We start from the raw sequence: 16,557 nt of genomic DNA on the forward strand, positions 1-16,557 counted from the left end.
ACTGCTTTGAGGAACAAAACCCACACCATGACGGCATCCCTCATGCTACATTTATCAAACAAAAACAAGTCCAACCAATACGAGCCGTCAATGCATAGAAATGTACATTTTGTGGCTGCGGTGCAACGTGGTTGTGGATAACGACAACGTTATATGGCCAAGGTTTCAAATGAGTGGGATTCATTTACAGGAAGGAGCGTTACGAGAGGAAATGCAACTGAAAGGGCCAGCTTTCAGGAGGTCACAGTTCATCTTTTAAACAATGTGCACGGCAGGGGACGAGCGCCAAGCAGGAAGCCTCCTTTCTACCAGGGTTTCCCCTTGACCTGGAAGCCTGCTTCCCCAACAGCAAAGCCTCCTAGAAACCAGGGCTTCCAATTCCACAAAAACAAGTCTGTGTTCTCTCTTCAGGGCACCACAGGAAAATGGCAGCCTCCTACCAGAACCTGAACCATCAAAAAGTGAGCCATCCGGTCCTACTGCACTGGGGACAAAGATCATCTTTTTGGAAAAATGTCCTCTGGTCTAAGCCAAAAATGGTTGATTTATTTCAGAACAGTTTGGCCATAATGACATTGCCATGTTTGGAGGAAAAAGGGAGGCTTGCAAGCTGAAGAACACTCATCCCAACCGGAAGCACTGCAGCAGCATCATGTTGATTGCTTTGCTGCAGGCAATGGTGCACTCAAGCCCATGATCTAGAAAATTCTGGATATATTGAAGCAACATCCATGATGTCAATGTTCAGGAAGTTAAAGCATGACAGAGCAAAGAGGGTCTTCGGAATGGACATGACCGCAAGCATACTTTCAAAGTTGCCAACATGGACAACAAAGTCATGGTATTGGATTTCTGCCCTGACCTCAATCCTATAGACATTTGTGGGTAGAACTGTAAAGTGGATGACATTTCATCAAACGTGACTCTTACACCAAAGGACTCTGTCAGGCCAGGAATGGGACAAAATTCATCCACAGTTAAGTCCTGGGAAGCTTACTCAAAGGCTGCTCAGCAGGAAGCCACTGCTAAAACATCAAAAAGCATCATGACCAAGTTAAAACATTTAAAAGGCAATGTCTGAAAATACTAATTGAGTGTATGTAAACTTCTGATGCACTGGGAATGTGATGAAAGAAATGCTTCAAATGCATGAAAATAATCACTTTTATTATTCTGACACCTTAACATTCTTAAAATGCACCTGGTGATCCTTACTAACCTAAAACTGGGATTTTTTTTTCACTAGGATTTAATGTCTTCGGGGAATGTGTGAAAAAATAAAACGCTGAGTTGATCACCATGTATTTGGCTAAAACAGGGATTTTTTTACTAGGATACGTAAACTTCTGACTGTAGGTGAAGGAATCAGACCTGCTAACAGCTAAGTTACTCATTACATTCTCTCTACAATTACTCTGAAGATGATATGGTTACATAAAAATGGAGGTTATATATCTAACCTGTTCATACCAGAAATGGTCATTGAGGTAAACCATCTAAACTACTTTCCGAGGGAGACCTGGAGAGAGGAGGGGCACCAGGAGAAAGGTTCCCGGTGGAAAATGAGTCAGGGGTGAATTGAACGAGTTGACAGACAGGTTGAAATGAGTCTTTCAGAATGAACAGGTTCATATAAAATGTGTATTCATGCTCGTCATAGCACGTACACATATTCAGAGAGCTTTGTCTCTACAAGAACAGTGACTGGATGAGGCCATCACCTGCTCGTCTGAGAACAACGCACAAATATCCCGCCACATTTTTTCTTGTGCATTACTACACAACTGTGAAAAAAAAATAATGTTTTTCTCCATATTCATCATCACTACAGAGCTGCTCCCTTTTAATTCCATGGCTTCTGGTCTTCACACATTAAAAGACATCTGACTGCTGCAAAATTTAGTTGTACAAAACCCCGAAGGGTGATGCTAAAAGGCTATTTAAAAATGGAGGGTAATATTTGTGTAATTTCCGCCAAATACCAGACCTAATGAAATAGTCATTTGAAAACAACCTCAAAAAATGCACTGCTCTCACTAATTAAAGCAAATCATATCCAGGGGCCATAGAATACACAATCAGAAGCAGGGTGGAGTGGGGAGTGTTTTTGGTTTTAAAATAGCCTAGTCTTTCATTTTGTCACATTTATAGGCCAGCTGGAAATGAGGAAAGGCAACATAAAGGCCTATACACTATAACTAGACTAAAAACACTGTTCGGAGCATTCAAATAGACTGAAGTCAGACAAAACAATATTCCTTAGCATAGGCCAATCGTCTAAACAATGTGCTATTTCTGAGTAGACCTATTTCCAAAATCACAACACTAGTCCTAAACTAAAACAAAGACTTGGAAACGTTACTTTTTTAGTCAGGCTAATTGAAGACGGATTTCAAGTCCTTCAGCCCTGCAACCACAACTCTTCAACACATTCTCTGCACAGAGTGCTACTGAATCTTCTGCATATGTCAAGGTTTGTCGAAGACTGTTGATAGAAAAGTGGGTCAACTTCCAGGGATAGAATTCTGCAATCTCTGCACCAGACAATGCCAACAGTGAATATCCTTAAGCCCATCTGAAAAGTAAAAATGCTGTGTTCTTACATATTTCAGAGCAAGGCTAAATAAATCTGGAAAATCCCTCCGCGTATCCTTCTCACAACTGGTGATGATAGCAGCTTTGCTTAGTGACCAATATGGAACAAATTCAGAGATGTGTGAATATGTCTTTGAAAAAAAAGATTGATATTTAATTCGCAGACTTTGGCAGGAACATTTGGAGGCCTAATCCTTTGCATAGTGGACTAAAAAGCCCAGAGGCGCTGTTTCTGTTCCAACAGGACGAGGATTAGAGTTTTAAGTAGTCAGTCACATCGCACAATCCCATTCTGCGCAAATGAAATGACACAAGGCTGTGACACAAAGGTTTCTGTCAAATATAACATAAGCATCATATTACTATTGATTAAAGAATGGAAGACAGATAAACAAGACCGTACTTTTACAGTCCTATTTTAGTCATCCAGAAGAGAAATATCGCGAGTGCTTCCTTTGACTTTCGGCTGCAGTTAAACCAGACTTCTCCATTTTCCACAGTCAAAAGAGAAATCATGTCGAGCTTTTCTCTGAGAGAACCTTTCTTCCACTAGAAAAGCCTGCCATTCACGGGACACCTGCGTGGGGAACACAAAGAGCGTCTGCCTCCACCTTCTAACAACCAGCAAATGCTCTCCCTTCGACCCCTGCCTCGCCATCACAGGTACTTACAGGCCTCTGCCTGCACTGCATTCCTCTCACCTTAAGCTGTCCGCTGTGCTAAACTCGAGCCACTTTTCATGTCCAACTTCAGGCAGCACTCGGACAGAGGGGGGAGGACAAGTTTATTTCTAATTCAGCACTTGCACAGAGAAGCTAGATAGTTGTAGAGACTGGAGAGAGAAAGAGAGGATTTACCTGTACTCGTGACTGTCCTGGAATCTCTTGGTGCTGGTGACGCGTTGGGAAGCTGTCTCCTGAAGCAGCTTCTGAGTGAGCCGGTTGCTGGGAGTGGGATCACTCTCCTGCTGCTCCTCCAACTCGTGGTCACATCTCCACTCCTCGTCCTCGTTCAGCGTGGGCAAATACCCTGGTAAAACCTTCCCACCCCCAGAGACAGAGCTCCGGTCGCTGTAGAGCTTAGGGCTCTCCCCCCCAGTCCTGGTGTATTCCAGATAGATATCTGACTTGAGGAACAGCGGGTAGGTGTTCTCCTCCATCATAGTTTGAATCTCAGTCTGAGCCTGGTCAAACATGGCCGGGTCAATGTGCAGCCTCATCACACAGTCCTTGATGAAGCTCTTGGTGGCCGGTTTGATCTGTCTCGAGACTATTCCATTGTTGTCCAGGATGTACTTTTTATAAATGGCTTTCGCCAGTTTCAGCTTCTTCTCCCCGCCCTGGCCCTCGTTGGCTTCGAGCTTCCGGAAGCCAGTGCAGGCGAACCAGAAGTCCAACATGTCGGCACATTCCTCCTGCTTGAGGAACGTCCTGAACAGGTGGATACCATCCTGATCGTCCAGGAGAGAGTGCAGGGACTCTGCCCACTTAAGGTAGGGCGGCGTGGGGGAGGCGCTGCCCTCCGGCTCATAGCCCAGGTCCAGGTCAGGTCGTCTTGGCGTGGCCGTGGAGGCCTCGTTCTTGAGGCTCTTGAAAGAATAGAAGCCGTGGCTGTAGGGCCGTCCATCGCTGGACACCAGCTCTCCTTCCTCCCCAGGGACCGGGGGTCTGGGGGCATCCTCAGTGAAGCTGCCCCCCAGATCCACCAGGTAACCCCCCAACTTGTCGCCCACGCTCATGTTCACAGCGTCCATACACCCCGTCCCGGTACAGCCCACCGTGCAGAACTATCAGATCCACCCCTCTACTTATGCCACCGTGAAAGAATTTCTCCTGTAAGAAAAATACAAAAACAAACAACAATGAGTGGAAGCTTTAAACACACGTTTAAACGTATTCACAGGCAATGACTCAGACGTTTATTATCTCTTTTTGACAACTTAGTAAAAAAGAACAAACGTTTGAGACCAATTGGAAATCCATTCAATACGGAGAAAATAAAAGCAGACTGAATATCTATGTCCAAGCATAGAATTCACACAAGTCTAATATTTCAAAAAGAAATCCTGCCAAAACAGAGATGCCATAAATTATTTCATTGCTCACATCGATAGCACCCATTTAAAAGGTTGAAAAAAATATTTTGACTACTAAGAAATAAAATTCAATATCCCCTAAAGCAAAGGGCATTGAAGAAATCGATACTCACGAAAAAAAGTGATCCGCGTGTCATGTGTTCACACAGATTAGCACCTTCCATTAATGACTCCCTACAGCAATACCTTAACATCAGAAGATTCTAGAATATATTTGTATTGTTGGGTTTCTGAACTGCAGCTAGGCTATATGTTAGTGTGAATGAAATCTATTCTATAAAATACAGCGGTTGTGAAAATAAAGAACACTAATTTCAGATATAGCCTAACTGCTTCATCACAATCATATTGAATGTATTTCTGACTTGGAATGCTTGGCTGAAAATAACTGAACGGAAAAGGGTTATGGACACCGAGTAGTAGGGTGCCTCTTCCTTCCATTCTTTAAAACTGTCAGGTTCTTATTTTGTTGTTTTTTCCTGGAAGTAGAGACAGATGTGTACAATCGACCCCTCTTCACTATAGAAAATAAACGTGCATGTTTGACATGTGTCACGTGAAGGACACAGAGAACAAAAACTCCACTTGAGGCCACTGATGACAGACACAGATCCGAGCAGTGTACTACAGGAGCCGACCCTGAGCATGAAATAGAGCGACAAGGGCAGAGCGTTCTGGAGGTTAAAAGAGGAACTGCGGGGTGCAGGCAGAGCCCAATCTGCCATGACTGTGACCATGGCTGCTGTGTGTGGTGAATGCAGCCAGGCAGGCACTCCGACTGATCATATCAGAGGACGACCTTGAGTCAAATATTTTCAGTCCCTGCTGAGACCTGGAGGAAGTGGCCCTCCCCTGTGGCTGTCCGAGAACTATGGAGTGGACAGACAGGGTCTTTTACACATCACAGTGCAAGGAAACACTAACTATACTCAATCTCTCCTTTTCACATTGACAGAGACGATGAATCTACACAAAAATGTGATATGCTCAATTCTAGTAGCAGGAGTAGTACTTCTCTTTAAATGTTACATTCCAAGGATCTCAATATCTAGACACCAACTGACCTAGAATGTCAGCTCATATAAATACCTGGGTATCTGTGCACTATCGTTCCATACACAAATCAATAATCTTCAAGCAAAGGTCAAGTCCAGACTGGGCTTTCTCTACCAGAACAAATCTTAATGCACAAACAGTGCTAAACACACCATGGTCCAAATGGCAATACTCCCATCCTGGATAGTGGTGATGTCATCTACAATATGGCCCCAAAGTCCACCCTCAATAAACTGGATGTACTTTACCACTTTGCCATAAGCTTTGTCACTAGTGCCCCATTCCAAACCCATCACTGTGACTTATAGTCATTCATTAACTACATGTATGACATAAAACCCACTGGCTCACAATGATATACAAATCCCTCCTCGGCAAGACCTCCCTTTATCTCAGCTCACTATACTAAGACTCCACACCACCAACAACAACCTGAGATCCAGCAATTACATCAACCTGGCAATCCCCAAGACACTCAGTATATTTGGTGAAAATGCTGTTCAATTACCTGCTGCTAGAGACTGGACCATGCTACAAAAAAAGAAACACTAAAGCTATGCTATTTTGAGCCAACTGGTACTTTTAAAAACAAACTGTCTGAGTTTTTAACCGATAACTGCATGTGTTTTCCCAGTGCCTCTTAATTAAATGCTGCACATTACTCAATCTCTTGCTGACTGGGCATTGTGTGTACTTTTGACTGTTGCATCTATGATATTGTTTCACCTATTTGTGTGTTATACGTGCTGCGCCTGCTACCTGAGAGGTCTCATTGTAAAGTAAGAATTTGATCTTTATAGACACAGTAGGTGTGGACGTTAGCTAATGGCAACTGCTTTGACCACTGGGCATTAGTTCAGGCTGCTCAGAATGATTTGTGCAATCATTATAAGCAATTGGTCATGTCAATATCAAACCCTAAATCTAAGTTCCCCTCTTTACTGCATCAATTAAACGGCTCAAATTCAGGGGGAAAAGCTTAGGTGTGAATTCGTTGTGGGATTCGTTTTTCCATTCTCAACTTTCACTGTGTACAATACCAAAACAACACCGTTGGAATCAATTCACTTAGCAACATAGCCTTCCAGCAACAACGTAACAAACACGTTAGGAAGCTGACGTTATACTGGAACAAAATAAAAGTAACAATATTGATGCTGAAATTCTATTAAACCACAATGTAGCCTACGTAGTAGCACATTTACCAAAATAGCAAGATCACGTTATCAAGAACAGGCTGTGATATGATTCCAACCGTGAACACGTAGACCGTGCAAGTATTATCATGCGCACATTCACAAATACTGTGTTGCGGTCTTCAGTTTCGTAATATGCACGTACATTTCCAAAGAGTGTAATCTGTCGCTACTATAACTGTATTACTACACCCATTCCCTACCATCCCTAATGCTTTGAAGTGATCACCACATTCATTGCATTCATGTCTTGGCCTCTGAGTATGAGCAGCACAGCAGCAGAAACAGATGGGGGAGGGGAGGCAGAAACAAACTCCGTACACACAGCCAGGCCCTTCCGCAGCCGACCGACTAGTACACAACTTTGCAACACTATTTGCCTACTAAAATGAAAGTATCTTAGGTAATGAATGTTCAGAGTTGTTCACGACCAACACCCCACCATCATTCAGAATCGATAAAAGACGCAGCAGAGATAGAACACTCGATATCGGAATTGACTAGCGCACACACACACACAGCAAAGCGATGGCACATATCATCTCCGGCTACCGCAATCCCAAACCATGAGCTGAAAAAAAGTACTCTGTACTTCACCTGTGAAAACCTACTTGCCGTTTTCGAGTGCATCGGAAATCTTTGCTTGTACAGCTCACTGTGAATCGTGTCATAGATGCGAATGGGAAGAGTTTAAAAATAACAAAGAAAACAGTCCGCTCTCCACCTCTCCATGGCTGTCTCTCACTCCTGTCTGTGTGGTGGTTCAGAAGATGTACAGCGCCACGAGCGTTCAAAAAACATACTGCCGCGGTGTAGAAGAAATGGGGGGCTGAACTGGGGGGACCTGAACTGGAGGGAGAGGGATGATGTGTATTCTCTTCAAATATTCTATAGTGTAGCTAGGCTTTCTCTACCCAGACGACAATATATTTTATCACACGTGTTGATGATAATAAAGACAACCTGATCAAACCACCTAAACAAATCAATAGCCTAGAATGATAATGCGAAACATCTATACCGTTATTTGGAAATCCTTTGGCAGAAAAGGGTCGAATGAAAACGCTCGTATCAAGGGGGGATGTATAAGCGATATTCTTACAGAGATAAACAGAACATTTGTGAGGAGAGGAACAATGCCGCATGTAAAAGCAGATGATGTGGCAATAAGAGACAGTCAACCACCTGTCTCTATACGAATGCTATTTACAATATTTTCACAAGAACTGTTGCCAAGGAACTGTTTTGAGAATGTAGATTCAAAATGGCAAGTAATAATTTAATGTGGTTGTCCTTTGCCCCTGTTCTTTTATGTATATGACTGGCACAGAATAATGAAGAATGGAGTTATTGTGTTTGCCTGCTGCCACTGTACTGTGGTTAGTTCACGTTGAAAATGTCCGTCAAACATCAATATCAACACACGGGGAATATGAACGTGGAGTGCAGCTTATCTACCTTGAATGTCAGACAAGAAGAGAGCCAGAGAGAGGTCTATTATCACCATATGTCCACTACATTACAACAGCCAATGAATTATTGTATCTTATCATTTAATTCTATCAGCTCTGTCGGAGTTTACCAAAGAGAAATGCAGGGTGGTATGATGGCACTCTTTAACTCTTCCAGCTCCCTTCTCACAGCTTGTAAAGAGATAAAGATCAAAGCTATGCCTGTGATTGTATTCCTCCACCTGAACCAAAGGAGAGAAATGCTTAGACAAAAGTTCATGCAGGTGCCTTTCAACTTGCTATTCGAATATTTAGCCCCCTTTAAGAAATGCACAAGGGAGTAAGAATTAACATGTATTTTTACTGGAATGTATATTTGCAAGGGCAATGTGTGTTTTGACTGTGTATCACACGCGGTGTGTTGATCTAGACCTGCAAACTAGCTGCACATTCCTGCAAACAATCAGGTCTGTAATCTCAAGGCTTTACTGTACTGAGATCAAAGGCCATTGGAATGCAGAAAGCCATTACTGGTCTTGATGGTTTGATTAGATTAGATCGTTCAAAAAGTACAGAGAATGACTGTACATATTTTTCAACTACGTTATATTTTAGGGGAGATTTGACACCTGCACTGCAACAGAACGAGCCAACATAAATCTGGCATATGTGCAGCCCTTCAAGATTTGGAGGTCCTGGTGTTGTGTAAAATGATCAGAGTAAACAACATCTTGAGGTATACTTAGTTACACCCAGTGTTGTTGTAACCTGGTTGAGGTTAGATATGACTGACTGTATGTGCTTCAAGAAACATTTTATTACGGAGATTCTCTGTGTACTTTTGTATACTTTTTTAGCCAGTAGTTCTGAAAGTATCACTCAGGAGCCAAAAGTGGTCCCCGAAAATTGCGTACTACGTCACACATGTGCAGATATGTGCAACAAGTAATTGCTCTCTCTCTCTCTCTTGTGTCCACTGAGCCGTTGGGCATGCCCTGCAATCTCATTGGGTAATGCTGGGCAGGCCTCTTCTTAGCTGTCACTCAAATGCAAGGGGCTAGAGCTCATTGGCTAGAACTCCAATTGGCAGTAGGCTGGCCCACGTGGAGGGAAATGTGCAGTTGAAGTCAGAAGTTTACATGCACTCAGGTTGGAGTCAATAAAACTCGTTTTTCAACCACTCCACACATTTCTTGTTAACAAACTATAGTTTTGGCAACTCGGTTAGGACATCTACTTTGTGCATGACACAAGTCATTTTTCCAACATTTGTTTACAGACAGATTATTTCACTTATAATTCACTGTATCACAATTCCAGTGCGTCAGAAGTCTAAATTGACTGTGTCTTTAAATAACTTGGAAAATTCCAGAAAAGGATGTCATGGCTTTAGAAGCTTCTGATAGGCTAATTGACATCATTTGAGTCAATTGGAGGTGTGCCTGTGGATGTATTTCAAGGCCTACCTTCAAACTCAGTGCCTCTTTGCTTGACATCATGGGAAAATCAAAATAAATCAGCCAATACCTCAGAAAAATAAATTGTAGACTGGCTCGCCCTTGGGAGCAATTTCCAAACGCCAAAAGGTTCTACACTCATCTGTGCAAACAATAGTACACAAGTATAAACACCATGGGACTATGCAGCCGTCATACCGCTCAGGAAGGAGACGTGTCCTGTCTCCTAGAGATGAACGTACTTTGGTGTGAAAAGTGCAAATCAATCCCAGAACAACAGTAAATGACCTTGTGAAGATGCTGGAGGAAACAGGTACAAAAGTATCTGTATCCACAGTAAAACTAGTTCTATGTCGATATAACCTGAAAGGCGGCTCAGCAAGGAAGAAGCCACTGCTCCAAAACCGCCATCAAAAAGTCAGACTACAGTTTGCAACTGCACATGGGGACAAAGATCGTACTTTTTGGAAAAATGTCCTCTTGACTGATGAAACAAAAATAGAACTATGGCCATAATGACCATCGTTATGTTTGGAGGAAAAAGGGGGAGGCTTGCAAGTCAAAGAACACCATCCCAACCGTGAAGTACGGGGGTGGAAGCATCATGTTGTGGGGGTGCTTTGCTGCAGGAGGGACTGGTGCACAAAATAGATGGCATCATGAGGTAGGAAAATTATGTGGATATATTGAAGCAACATCTCAAGACATCAGTCATCGAGTTAAAGCTTGGTCACAAATGAATCTTATAAATGGACAATGACCCCAAGCATACTTCCAAAGTTGTGGCAAAATGGCTTAAGGACAACACAGTCAAGGTATTGGAGTGGCCATCACAAAGCCCTGACCTCAATCTTACAGAATATGTGTGGGCAGAACTGAAAAAGTGTGTGCGAGCAAGGAGGCCTTACAAACCTGACTCAGTTACACCAGCTCTGTCAGGAGGAATGGGCCAGAATACACCCAACTTATTGTGTGACACTTGTGGAAAGCTACCCAAAACGTTTGAACCAAGTTAAACAATTTAAAGGCAATGCTACCAAATACGAATTGTGTATGTAAACTTCTGACCCACTGGGAATGTGATGAGAGAAATAAAAGCTGAAATAATTCATTCTCTACTATTATTCTGACATTTCACATTATTAAAATAAAGTGGTGATCCTAACTGACCTAATACAGGGAATTTTTACTAGGATTAAATGTCCGGAATTGTGAAAAACTGTGTTTAAATATATTTGGCTAAGGTGTACAGTTGAAGTCGGAAGTTTACTTTAGCCAAATACATTTACACCTTAGCCAAATAAATTTAAATCCTAGTAAAAATTTTAATCCTAGTAAAAATTCCCTGTCTTAGATCAGTTAGGATCACCACTTTATTTTATCTTCGGAATTTTCCAAGCTGTTTAAAGGCAGTCAACTTAGTGTATGTAAACTTCTGACCCACTGGAATTGTGATACAGTGAATTATAAGTGAAATAATCTGTCTGTAAACAATTGTTGGAAAAATGATTTGTGTCGTACACAAAATAGATGTCCTAACCGACTTGCCAAAACTATAGTTTGTTAACAAGAAATTTGTGGAGTGGTTGAAAAACAAGGATTCCAACCTAAGTGTGTGTAAACGTCCGACTTCAACTGTCATTTCTATTCAATTAATGACACATTTGTCAACCAAAAATAATTATTTTGAAAAAAATAATGTTTCAAAATAATTTCTCATCGGGCTGAATTTTGTGTGCACTTACAAAATACAAACGTGCTTGGACCTTGCTCAAGCTATTTGCTGGTATTTCTCAAGTGATCTTTTCTTGTTCATAAACTCTTTCACCTCCAATGGCAAGAAAAATGTCATCTTTTTTTCTTTTTTTTTTACTCTTCTTATCAGGTCAATTCATTTTTTATTGTTTAAAAAAAAAGTAAGATGGACAAATACGAAAGACACTGAGAAATAAGTTGTATGAAGGTTCAATTCTTGTTATATTCTTTTGAGTCTTGTCTTTGAAATGTAGATTTTATGGAACAATGGTGTGCTTCAAAACACACCACTGTGCAAGACAAATAAGATAAGGGTGATTCTATGGGAAGGTCAACCTGAGCGTGTACAAATAAAGTTAGTCATTTCCAAATGAAACCACGTTGATAATTATTCTATATGTTGGAGTTCAAGCTTTATTTGACCAGTTTATGAAGGAAAAATTGCCAGAATTTGGACCATTACAGAGTAGGCTGCCAAGTCTCAAAAAAGGCTTTTCAGAAAGGGCTCACAGAGCATATTTTTGTTCCACTCACAGCTGTCCTCCAGTGTTAGTTTTGAAGATGTTAATGCAGCAATACAGACCAACGTTTTATTTTATGTTCTACTATCTTATAAAGATAGTGGGGTGACTGGGACAGGCAATGTAACATCCATCCAGGATTTTTGTTGTTGTTGTAAAACATGCACCATACATTGGATCATCTTGAAACTTCCTCTGTTAAAGCCAACTTTCAACAAGGTTTCATATGGTCTATAATTGGGTTCTTACATTTCATTAGGAGTATCCTTTTTCAGCGCAATGATATCCTTAACATCCATAACGGTTGTGGATGGGATAGATATTGATGTTCACAGCCTTAGCTTCAGAAGCTTGTGAATCCACCACATTTTGTCTGCTTGTTCTTCTTTGTTACAATATTTCTTTTTTTTTTTTTTAAATACAAAAACATCTCATATTTGTGTCGACATTCAACGGGTCTGTATTGCTTCATTAACATCTCATCTTCATAACTAACACTGGAGGAAAGCTGTATATGTCGCAACCGGCTGTGACAGCCTGGGATCGAGCCCAGGATCTGTAGTGACACAGCTAGCACTGCGATGCAGTGCCTTAGACCGCTGTGCCACTCAGGATGCGCAGCATCAGTCTCCCCAAAAAGTGTGTCCATTTCATTTAACATCCATAACCCTTCTTATTATCTTTATTTCTCCAACATGCCAATATTTAGAAGTCCACTTTTAGAGGATGTACGCTCACCCCAAGGGATACTATACACACACACATGAAAAGTTTAATTTATATTTTGTTTGTCCCTTCTGTGAGACATTAAAGTTGTTGATTTTTCATGCAAATGTCATTTCCATCATGCTGGAACCAGCCATGAACAATGAGGACAAGTTGTAAACTACAGTGACATACATTTCTTCAAGTCAGAACTTTCTCTCTCCTCCTATAGAGAATTGCCTCTGTGAACATTTCCTGACGAAGCCCTTGCAGTTTCACTCAAGTGCACTATTATTCAACCGTTGTAGCCACAAGGGCACACAGCATGCCAGAGGTCTCAAATGACACAGAATGTCTGACTAGAGGAATTGTCTGTCAACATAGAGTGACTTGGAGTGCAGTGCCCCTGCGCTAATCACACCTCCTCTATGACACATGTACATGTATTCATTATATAAGGGATAGGAGGCTATGCACTCTATGGAAACGAATGAACGACACACTGGCGGAGTGGAACTGACCTTCCACGGAGTTGCATTATTTTCCAGAGAACGCATAGAGCAATGAGTTGATTGTCCCTTCTATACCATGGCTGTAATTTAAGACATTTGCCGCTAGACGTGTTCATTTGCTGCTAGAAATGTGTTTAACATCCACGGAAGTAGCTTGCAAGTCTACTAGATGGTAACCAAACAGTATTCTTAGTTTAGCTAACCAAACCATCGGTCCTAGCTTTCTATTATGAAAATCAAATTCAACAATGCCATTCATGTTTTCAATTCACTTTTGTTTTCAAAATTCTACCGCGCGCCATAGGGAAATAACGCATACTCTGGAATGCCCTGCAAGCCAATCAGAAACGAGTATTCAAACATTGCCATGGTATAAGCAGTTATTATCTGGAGAATCTACATGGAGTGTCTACATGAAGTGTCTACATGGATTGTCTACACATGACTGCACAGCAAGCAGTGTGCGGTGTGTGTAACATTTCCAAGAAATATGTTCAGAAGAGATACAGGAGCAGCAGCAGAGTGGTGTGCTAGTAATAGAATGCTCTATTCTCTCGGTGAAGAAAACCATTTGAAAGACCACACCTAAACCATGGGCTATTCTATAGAGAGGAGGACATGCAGCACTGCTCACAGACATACTGTATCTGCCTGACATCTGTGTCTCATTATAAATAAGAGCTCAAGTCTTAGGCTGCAGGCCCATGTGACTGAAGACATAACATGATGAATAGGCTCGATATTGAAAAATGCCACACGTTCTGAAATAAAATAAGAAAATATATGTCTTAATTATGTAAAGCAACATGCCTTACCTTCAGTAAAATGTTACTCCATTGTTGAATGGATTTCTCTCCTCCAATTTGACACCCATTTGCTGAGGCTCCCATTGCAATCTCATTGGATAAATCAGGTGCCAGTAAAGACAACATCTCTCTCAATACTAGCAAAATGAAGGTGCCTGCCCATGGAGAATCTTGCCATACCAGGATGTATTTTTTATCCATTCGGTTCTGAAACAGAGGAACAAGAAAACATTTGGTTGCATTATCACCAAATATAAAATATTTTCAATTTGTCAACAATGCTCTGAGGATGTGAAATGCCAAGTAAAATTTTACTTGTGCTTTTATTTTTCAAAGTTTTGACACCTCACTCAAATAGAAAGTGAAGAAATGCATACACATTACATAAATGTATGCCATTATTTAGAGAATAAACCAGCATCTCAAAATAATATCTAAAACCTGCCAGAAACAGCACCTTGAAGGAGACGAACTGCTGTGCAGAAGCCCCCTACCCTTTTTAAAAAACTCAAGACTGTGTTTATTTCAATATTTCTCAGCTATGTAGCACTGTCATCCAGATAAGGAGCTATTTCAACATTACCTGGTGAATAATAACACAAGGTCTGTAGCAGTGTTCCCCAATTGAATGGAAACGCCAGAGCAGATCTCCCATCAGATGCCACCAGCAGCTGCATATACAGCCCTCTCCCTGGCCTTCCTGGGCCCTGGCTTTGATCGCTGGGCCCCCCACGGCGAACAAACCCCAGGCCTCCGGGATTCCAGGGAATACCAATTCAGCTCAACACCAGCTCACCAGCAAGAGAAAAAAAACTGAGAAGTTTGGGCGTAGTGCCAAGTGAATGGATACGATTTACACAGATTGAGGAACTACCTTTGCAATTCTGCTCAGTCTTGTATAAAGTATTACATAAAGCCATTGAAGCTGCCTTCGAATAATCGTTAACCCTTACATGAATTTTATTTGGCTCGTGGCCACGTTCATTTGACATTATATCGATGTCTGCACATAACGTATGGACATCATGTTCCCCCCATAGAGCAAACTATTAGAATCATTTGACAGCTGTGTTTGACAGTTTTCCTCTACTCTGATGTGTAGGGATTGCGACTAGCAGCTGTAGATGCCAATCAGCTACCTGTTGATTGGCCTTGGGACTGATTGACAAATGACATGACAGGTGCAGGCTGCTAGTACCTGCCCCCTCTACAAGGCAGCTGACAAGCTAGTGAGGGGTGGGTGTGTTATTGACAGTAAGGGCTGTCTTCTGTCCCGCCCTCAAGGCAGAGCTGCCCTTAGAAAAAGTTTGAATAAGGAAAACTCCACTGAGTGTGTAATCACAAGTGTAACCGGCATCAGTCTAACTTTTCTGACCAATGCCAATTCCTCAGCAGCAAAGGTACAGTGAAGGTCCAACAAACCATTGTGTTATACGAAATCACATTTGCTTTGCAGGTATGGCAAATCTTGTCATCTGCCTTACAATGTTTGGTTGGAATACACAGTTGATATGCAAGGGAAAGCACAGTGCATCAACAAAAATAAAGAAGGGGTACACATCAAGTTTGGGGTGGCAAATGATTTTTACGTACCACCATTACCATGTACAGTGGGGAGAACAAGTATTTGATACACTGCCGATTTTGCAGGTTTTCCTACTTACAAAGCATGTAGAGGTCTGTAATTTTTTATCATAGTTACACTTCAACTGTGAGAGACGGAATCTAAAACAAAAATCCAGAAAATCACATTGTATGATTTTTAAGTAATTAATTTACATTTGATTGCATGACATAAGTATTTGATCACCTACCAACCAGTAAGAATTCCGGCTCTCACAGACCTGTTCGTTTTTTTAAAGAAGCCCTCCTGTTCTCCACTCGTTACCTGTATAAAAGACACCTGTCCACACACTCAATCAAACAGACTCCAACCTCTCCACAATGGCCAAGACCAGAGAGCTGTGTAAGGACATCAGGAAAAAAAAGTAGACCTGCACAAGGCTGAGATGCTACAGGACAATAGACAAGTAGCTTGGTGAGAAGGCAACAACTGTTGGCGCAATTATTAGAAAATGGAAGAAGTTCAAGATGACGGTCAATCACCCTCGGTCTGGGGCTCCATGCAAGATCTCACCTCGTGGGGCATCAATGATCATGAGGAAGGTGAGGGATCAGCCCAGAACTACACGGCAGGACCTGGTCAATGACCTGAAGAGAGCTGGGACCACAGTCTCAAAGAAAACCATTAGTAACACACTATGCCGTCATGGATTAAAATCCTGCAGCGCATGCAAGGTCCCCTTGCTCAAGCCGGCGCATGTCCAGGACCGTCTGAAGTTTGCCAATGACCATCTGGATGATCCAGAGGAGGAATGGGAGAAGGTCATGTGGTCTGATTAGACCAA

At 41.8% G+C, this 16,557-nt stretch overlaps 1 protein-coding gene across 5 annotated transcripts in view; it reads right to left on the minus strand.

Annotated features, from left to right (window-relative positions):
- Positions 1-14,354, minus strand: part of LOC118365311 (axin-1-like) — a 30,818-nt gene extending 16,464 nt beyond the window's left edge. Inside the window, exons 1-2 of one of the 5 annotated variants that reach the window (XM_052518751.1) lie at positions 14,159-14,354; positions 3,453-4,427 (exon numbers count right to left, since the gene is read on the minus strand). In XM_052518751.1, the coding sequence (XP_052374711.1) occupies positions 3,453-4,348 (896 nt within the window). In that variant the 5' untranslated portion in view covers positions 4,349-4,427; positions 14,159-14,354. Of the gene's footprint in view, positions 1-3,452; positions 4,428-7,539; positions 7,720-14,158 lie in introns of those variants that run through there. The other 4 variants (XM_052518750.1, XM_052518749.1, XM_052518752.1 and 1 more) reach the window with 4 other exon arrangements.
- Between the last annotated feature and the right edge of the window lie 2,203 nt (positions 14,355-16,557).

The sequence above is a fragment of the Oncorhynchus keta genome, chromosome 5 (assembly GCF_023373465.1).
Source record: "Oncorhynchus keta strain PuntledgeMale-10-30-2019 chromosome 5, Oket_V2, whole genome shotgun sequence".
NCBI classification, from domain to species: domain Eukaryota; kingdom Metazoa; phylum Chordata; class Actinopteri; order Salmoniformes; family Salmonidae; genus Oncorhynchus; species Oncorhynchus keta.